At 38.1% G+C, this 8,344-nt stretch overlaps 1 protein-coding gene across 1 annotated transcript in view; it reads right to left on the bottom strand.

Moving 5' to 3' along the window:
* The window catches only part of LOC116841218 (D-beta-hydroxybutyrate dehydrogenase, mitochondrial), a 41,587-nt gene that overhangs the window by 10,818 nt on the left and 22,425 nt on the right, over positions 1–8,344 (bottom strand). The window contains exons 2-3 of the mRNA XM_032808901.1: positions 4,986–5,211; positions 981–1,221 (exon numbers count right to left, since the gene is read on the bottom strand). Of these exons, the coding sequence (XP_032664792.1) occupies positions 981–1,221; positions 4,986–5,192 (448 nt within the window). The 5' untranslated portion in view covers positions 5,193–5,211. The remainder of the gene's footprint in view (positions 1–980; positions 1,222–4,985; positions 5,212–8,344) is intronic.

The raw sequence follows: 8,344 nt of genomic DNA, 5'->3' as shown, positions 1-8,344 counted from the left end.
TTTGGAAAAGTTGAAATGGGAAGTCCTACCCCACCCGCCGTATTCTCCAGACGTTGCTCCCTCTGACTATCACTTGTTTCGATCAATGGCACACGGTCTGGCTGACCAGCACTTCCGGTCTTATGAAGAAGTAAAAAATTGGATTGATTCGTGGATCGCTTTAAAAGATGACCAGTTTTTTCGACGCGGGATTCGTACGCTACCCAAAAGATGGGAAAAAGTAGTGGCCAGAGATGGGCAATACTTTGAATCATAAATGTATAATCAGTTTTTTATAATAAAGCCTCGAATTTCGGAAAAGAAACGGCGGAAGCAAAGTTGTACACCTAATACTTAAAAAATATCAGAAGAAAATGAAAAATATTTTGGAAAGTATTCATTTTTCGATGATTTTTACTTATACGGAATATGGTTGGAAGAATTGATTTGTGTTAGAAAAACATGTGATTCTATTTAAAACATTGAAACTAACCTTGAAATTTCTCACATGCTGCCACTCACAAAAAGAATCATTGCTACTCTACATTACGTTACTTACAAAAACTGTAAAACTTTTGTAGACTTTATTTTCCTGTATTGTTTGAAATAGTTGAGATGTAGACAGTTTCTTTTATTAACTCTAATATGTACCGTACATTTTTATATGGAAAATAGAAATACTAGCATATTTCTAATTTGCAGTGACTTTTTGCAATTACGGCAATACATCCCTAAGAGAGATAATTTTTGAAAATACGCGACAATTCCCACTAATCTTTCCCATTAATCAAGCCGGCACCGCCACTAAAATCCACATTCGTTTACATATGGATTAATTAGTTCAAGTTAGTTATCCTACTTCTCTACTTCACTTTACTCTCAGGTCTAGAAAGAGACGAGCAGTTATCTCCCAACTAATTTTATCCAACGGTTAATTTATCTCGATTAATTTTGTCCAACCGAAGGCGAGGGAAACGGGCTGGCTGAATAAATCATCTTGCCGTCTTCGCCGGCGGGAAGTTTCGCCCTGACGGCGTCCAGGCAGGCGCGCAAACTGTCCTCCCGCGTCGGGTCCAGCTCCAATGGCACGATTTGGCCGCGGGCACGCGCTCCTTCCGGCTGCTGTAGATTACCATCGTCCGCATCGCCGGGTTCGCTCTCTTTCCGTCGCTCCAGCTCGACTGCCTTCAGGATTTTGACCGACGGCGAGCCGCCCGCTGGATCCAACAGGCCCGCAAACACCTGTCGCAGGAGGGACACGACGTTACACCTATATTTTGAAAGCTCACCGCGAACCCACGTTCCATGTGCCACTCCATTACACGCACCGTATCGACACCGTTTGATATGGCATTATGCTTTGACACTGATACGTCATGTTAAATGACACATCGGCTCGTTCGCGAGTCGGGTCTCAAATAAGCGATAAAAAAATTCAAATATTTTTTTTTTTTAGTTAGATTCTGCCTTTAATACCAGGAACAATTTTTACGATAGCGCTGGACGAATAAATGCCGATTGCGATCGATTAAAATAGAACTCTTCGCATTGCACGCTGACGAAAGCGTAGGGGAGGCCGGGGCTATACAGCCCCAGAAGTTTGTTGCTCATACTTTTTCCAGTATTTATCTTGAGAGGAATAGTGGATACAAAATAGTGAAATGGTCCTTTTAGAATATAAATACTTCTTCCTGAGTTTCACTAAAATAATACTACAGTTAAGAAGTAGAAAAAAACTGAATTGATAATGGCAAAATAAATTTCCGAGCCTCTCAAAATTTTGTATTAATATTCTTCATCGCGATTAAATAAAATAAGTAATATGTTACGAATTAGAATAAAATTTCTTGCAAGTATGATATACTGTTTCGGGAAAACGTAATTTCTATTTATAAAATGATTGGAATAGAGTATGTATGGACAGATGGCTCATAATTAAGGCAGAAGAACAGTGGAGACTCTGGAACTAATAAGAATATATTTTTTATACATGGCTCTCTTTAACCTGCGCTACTAAGTAAATAAATCCGATACCAGAATAAAATGGCTATGTTGCTGCATGTTCGTATTTGGGTTATTACAAAATAAAATATACAGTTAACAGAACTGTGGCGTTAATACATAGAAGAAGATTGTCACGTTTATGCAGTCAGTCACATTAATTAGTTACCAGAGAAGTTGTAACTTCGAAACTCTAAAATATAGCACGTCCCGGTCTTCTCTATTTAACGTCAAGCAACATTGCATAAATCTATTTTCCAGAGACGAATGGCTGTTGTTGCTCGATTAATTGGAGATTTTGTTCGAAATATCAATATCAAAGCGTGACATAGTGAGTGTGTTGCCTCGATTAACAGCACATTATAGAAATTTTGACATCTCCAAACGCCTTTTATTTTACATAACAGTTTCCATTTAATTTTGACTAGAATTATTCGCTAAAGTCATTTGAATCACTCAACGACTGTAATGCAAATCGGCAGCAGTCGTTTGACATGTACGGTTCTTGTTACTGAAAAGGTAATAAGTAATCCAGCGCACGAATTTCGAGTACATGGAACAACCAAACTACAATTGGAATCCGTATACCGGTGACCTACATGAATTCTATTCGTTTGCAACGTGAAAATTCTATTGCTCTGTCTTAATGAAAGTTTTTATAGAGCATATAAATAATGCAAGTCGATTAATTCAGCAAATCGCCGATCTAACAGGATTAAATAATATTTCAACATCAAAAGCCGGCCAAAATGTCAAAAGGTGTCGCGCGTTATTAGTTGAAACTAGTTTCAATACTGCATTTCACAGAAAAGGGCACGTCAAACTATCGAGAAACATTTCCAAGCACATGGTGATTGGAGTTTCCTTTTTAACGCTTTACGGTTCGCGAATTATTTCAGCCATTTCCTTCCAGCCGATAAATAGAAACTCGGTTACTTTGCGATCGTATTGTGTGGCTTGTGTTTACTCCAATACTTAATTAATACAACACACAACACATTTACACTCAAGAAAATATAGTCTCATCCTTAACGGAATCCTTTCCTAAAGGATTCTACTCTTACATATGATTTTGACAGGATTCTTTTAAAACCAGAAGGAAAATATCCTGAACGCAATATCATTAAAGTCAGAAGAATTTTGTCTTTTATTTACAAGTCTTGTTCTTCATAGAAATTCCACTCAGTAAGATGATTCTACTTCAAATAAATATATTCTTCTTTATCGAAAATGATTAAAATAATATGTAGTAAATTCCTGATTATTAATCCATTTTATTAGAAGAGAAATATTCTTTAAGTAGAAGTTTTCACTTAGACTATTGGATTATACATAATACATCTAAAAATATATAATCTTATCTTGAACGACATCCTCTTATATATGATCTCAAGAGAATTCTTCTTAAACTAAAAGGAAAATATTTTAATTACAATATTCCTAAAGTTAGAAGAATTTTGTCTTTTATCTGTCTTGTTCGTAATAGAAATTTCTTCTAGCAAGAAGTCATTATGTTTCAAGCAAACATATCCTTCTTCATTAAACAAAAAAAATAGTTAGAATAATTTATAAGAATAATTTATAAGAATAGTTAGTATAATATTAGAATAAAAATAGAATAATATAGTAGAATATTTAGTAGATTTACAATTAACAGTTCACTTTATTAGAAGAGAAATACACTTTTGATAAGAGCTTTAAATATGGGATTACAAGAAATATAGCTGCTGGAGTTCTTCTTTTGTGCGTTCGAATATCCTCCTTTTGGTGTTCAAAGAATCTTTTTGATATAAAAGAATTTTCGTTAAGAATAAGACTATATTTTTAGATGTAGCACACCTTGCAACTAAAATTCCTTTTTTGAGTGTATACTAATATATTTATAAAAAGTTTCTCGTAATGTATAAAGTATAATGTATAAAGAAAATATCAATGCATAAAGAAAATTAATTTATGAATTCGATCAGAATGAATTGCCATGTTAAGGTTGATTCGACTCAGAATCAGCAAGGGATTAAAGAACCAACAGAAAACACAATACTATCTTTTAAATCGAAGCTCTCGCGCAAAATCGGCATAGAGAACGCTCTGTAAATTATAGCTGGAATGGTATCTGACTTTGGTGAGTATCTATCTTTCAGAGGCAATCTTTGGCGAAGCGCCTCTTGAGTGGTGACGCGATATACTCGGCGAGACCGTTGGACACGTGAATACCTGTCGAGAGACTGTCGGCAGAACTGATTTAAGGGCTCACCGATGTTCCGCTCCCTTGACACGAGGAAACTAATTTGGAGCCCGGGCTCCGACAATCTGAAATATGTTGCACGCTCGAAGGGATAATAGGGATTCTGACGTAAGGCTGCGGGATATTGCGTTTCAACGGCTGTCGTCGCGTCGCACAGTGCAGCTTAACTTTAGCTGGGAGGTCCGCAAAACCGCAGTAAGAGTGGACGTACGCGGAGAGAGAGCCAGACGTCTATCCTATTTTAACACCACCGTGTTACCGAGAATTAGCGGCTGTACACGGGATTAGTTTCTCACCTCGTGTAGAAAAGAAGATAAGAATTGATTTTCCCCTCGTAATCCGTACTCTTTAACACAAATCCGTCGTTTGTAAAGATATAAGCGTCGCGAGTGATCGAAAATTGATCGACACGACCGCCCCGACCGTTTTTTATTTAAAATCGCAAAAAGAGAAGAGAAAAAGACAGAGCAGAAAACGCATCAGTCGCACACGACTGTGATAGAGCAATATTTGTCGAATAGCGGCTTACTCTCGTTTCCTGTGACCAGTAAGAGCCCGCATGGCAACAAAAAATTTAGCACGGTTCCCACGCAATAAAGCGACGAGCCGTTACTTGGAGCAGCCTTCGCAGTGCGGCTCTCGCGCAATTTTGAATATTCACCGAACGTGGAATATCGGCGGCTGGCATAACGGGCGAACGTATGGTGAAGTTTATGCCGCCGGTAATTTATGGCAGACGCATACCCGTGGCCATTATTACCTTGTAACCGGCTTCGTAGAGTGCAAGGGCGATCTGCAAGCCCACGCATGTATCACAGCTGGTAACGAGTACATGACGTTTGTTACGCGACTCGTACTCGTCGGCGGCATTCCTGGATTGTCGCATCAGATAGGCCAGCAGGGCCGCGACTATCGAACATAAAGCCAATATCTGCAGGGCCAAAATGGCCCCCGTTTCAACATCCATTGTGACTCGCGCGACGGATCTGCAAAATAAAAATAAAACGGTGGTTAAGCTTTGAGTAAGGGACACATTTTTAATTAACTCTCGGCTCACCTCGGCTTATAAGACTAGAAGGCAGAGAGGTGTTCTTTGTGTCGTACACTTTCTTCACATAATAAGTGCAAAACTGACCAACGTAATTACTATGTGTCCTGGTGGAAATTTAATAGTTTTCGACCAGTTACTAGACAGTTGTGTCAATTTCTCGTAGTTGAAGGGTAAAACTATTTGGGATCCCAATCAAGATTTCGCTTTTCTTGCAGTTATTGCGTACGAAAAATGTGCAAAATCTAAATCTATTTACGAAAATAGAATAGAAAATGAAAAATTTTCAATTGGTTAATAATCTGTGTTGGTTAATAACCGGTCTGTTACTCATAAAATGGGAAGATGTGTTCTACACGGAAAAAGAAATTTAGTTGAATTAACTAAATGTCTGATGAAGTATGAAGGAACCAGAACTTCCGATTCTAATTTCCAGAATTCTATTCAAGTCAACAAAACTTATGCAATAGTGAGCAAGAGTTTGAACAAGAGTACACTATAAAAAAAAATAGAACTAATAATAAATTTGATTATAAACAAAAGTAACAAGAATTCAATTAGTTGAAGTGCTAGTTATGGTTTCTGCATACAGGATGTGGAAACGCTTGCCACGCGGCAATACACGATAGCCAATCAACGTGAGGCTTTTTAAGAACTGGAATAATCTCATAAATATAAAATCATTTAAAAATGATCTAGATAAATGCGCTGATTATTTCATTTTTTATTTAAATGAATTAAAAGCGAAATCATCTTCATCTCATCTAAAATGAATTTACAGATTTGCGTCTCATCTCTAGATAAATTTTAAATCATCAAAAACAAACACTGCTGATATGTCTTTATCACAAGGAAATTCTGTACTATTTATATATATATTTTTTTGTTTACTTCATCTCTAACCTTGGTTATCATCTCTGTCATAGAGGTTAATATTGTTAAATGTCGTATTTCTTTCAAATTCCTTTATTTTTTGCTACATACTTCTCTACATGTTTACTCAGTTTGCACACTATTTATTGACAAGGTAAATAGATATATTTTAAATTTATACGTAGTAGACCTTATAATATACGCGTGTACTATAAAATTTAATTAATATTACTGATACACTATGTTTTGGAAAAAAATCAGTCCATATATTGTAAACTGCTTTAACCGCTGAATGAAACTGTATTAAATTCTTGTCCAGTCTCTATGAAGTATTTTTATAAATAATGAGAATGCATTAATACTAGATAATAACTGAATTGATGTCTACGCAAACTGCATATATTTCTGCCAGGATATCTTCTTTCCAGAAAAATTTAAAATTGCATGATAATGCGCTTTTTATAAGCTCGGACTTGAACCAGTGCTTAATTAATGAAATGTTACGGTAACCCGAGAGCTAACGAATGCATCAGGGGATTGATATCCCCACGCTTTTAAAATTCACTCATTTATGCAAATCATAAGAAAGGTGCTTCTAAATGAAATAAATGTATGAAAAACGTGATGTAGTATTTTGTGCACAATAAAATTATAAAATTGCCTAGAAACCAAGGAACACGATACTCAACTACGAAGATATTAAGTAGAAATAGCATTAATTTTCATTAGAAGACAAACGTTAATTATTTGAACAGGTATATGCTGGAACGAGAATCGTGGGTTAGCGCTAATTAATAATTTCCAAGGGAAAGTACGTTATTATCTCTAATGCGGTACTATTATCACGGCGCACGAACAATAGCGGGCGGGCATCTCAAGTGATGATAAAAGTATTTCCCAGATAAATGACGCTCGTTAATCCCACGGATGCATTTAGAGTTGAGATTAGGATCGAAACGTCAAGCATTTCGTAAACAAACGAATCCGCACGCAAAGCTGCAGCTTTTCAATGCCACGTGGCACGCGATTTCGACTGATCTCCATAAAATCGCATATGCACCAAAGCGCGATTGCTAAGTTGTCCTAAACTTGGTTCAGTCTAGGGCAATCAATCAATCGATTCTGAATTCTAAATTTCCTGTCCTGTTCCATTTACGCCTTTGTATAATACCTCTATTATTATTCGAGTCGTGGAAACTGGGTGAAACATTTCTCATTGTAAACATTTTTCCCATGATGACAGCTTAAAATTCCAAAAGACTTCCGTATCTGAAAGATACCCCCGAAATTCCGGGAACATCCCAAGTAGAACAGAAAATCACGATAACGTCAAAATGACAAGAAAATGATCAAATCGTGATTAAAAAGTGAGTTTCCTAATCATTTTCTCGTCATTTTGACATTAGTTTGACGTCATCGTGATTTCTCATTCTGTCTGGGTATTCACTTTACCCGCTGGCAGCAACGCATGAAAACTTGAAGTTTTTGCCTGAACAAGTAAAGGCTACGTGCTGAAAGAGTCAAGAAGAGCTCGGGAGAGGCACAGCCGGGGAATTGGTTTCCTTGTGAAAAGTGAACGGCGGGGCGGGGTCGTTTTTGCTCGGAGGAATCACTTGCCTTTCTAAACTGTATCTAGGCTTGGCTACGTACACTAGGTCGCTACCGATTTCCTACGGATCGTCGTTCACCGGCGGGAAATCGCTCGCCGGAGGGGCTCAGCCGCGGGATCGACCGATAGACAAGCGGCGGAATTCCGGCGATCGATGAAAATCGCACGAACGCGCCCGCGCGTTCGTTTGTCCGTTCGTTCGTTCGTTCGTTCATTCGTTCGTTCATTCGTTCTCTTCGCTCGACTGATTTAATAGCAGCGGTACCGTGTACCGCTAATGTGCCGAATCGATTAAACGGCCGAATGTATTTCAGGTCGTGTAGAGGGACATTTCTCCCTCGCGCGAAATGCTTCTTCGCGAGGAGCCGCGCGCTTTCTCGCGCGCACGATAAGTATCTATAATGGTGAACATCGAATCGTGCGCGCGTACCTCCGCGTACCTTCGCGTACCTTGAATCACGGAGATTAATGCGCGCGAGTAATGCAACGTCTCTACGACGAACTTCATTGATCGCTCAGCCCGAAAGCAAGACGTTTACAATGCGTAACCCTTGCAAAATTCTCTCTCTCTCTCTCTCTCTCTCTCTCT

The sequence above is a fragment of the Odontomachus brunneus genome, unplaced genomic scaffold, assembly GCF_010583005.1.
Source record: "Odontomachus brunneus isolate Ranch 3 - 2012 unplaced genomic scaffold, Obru_v1 Obru_scaffold_014, whole genome shotgun sequence".
In the NCBI taxonomy this organism is placed as follows: Eukaryota; Metazoa; Arthropoda; class Insecta; order Hymenoptera; family Formicidae; genus Odontomachus; species Odontomachus brunneus.
This window is presented reverse-complemented; position numbering and strand designations above follow the sequence as displayed.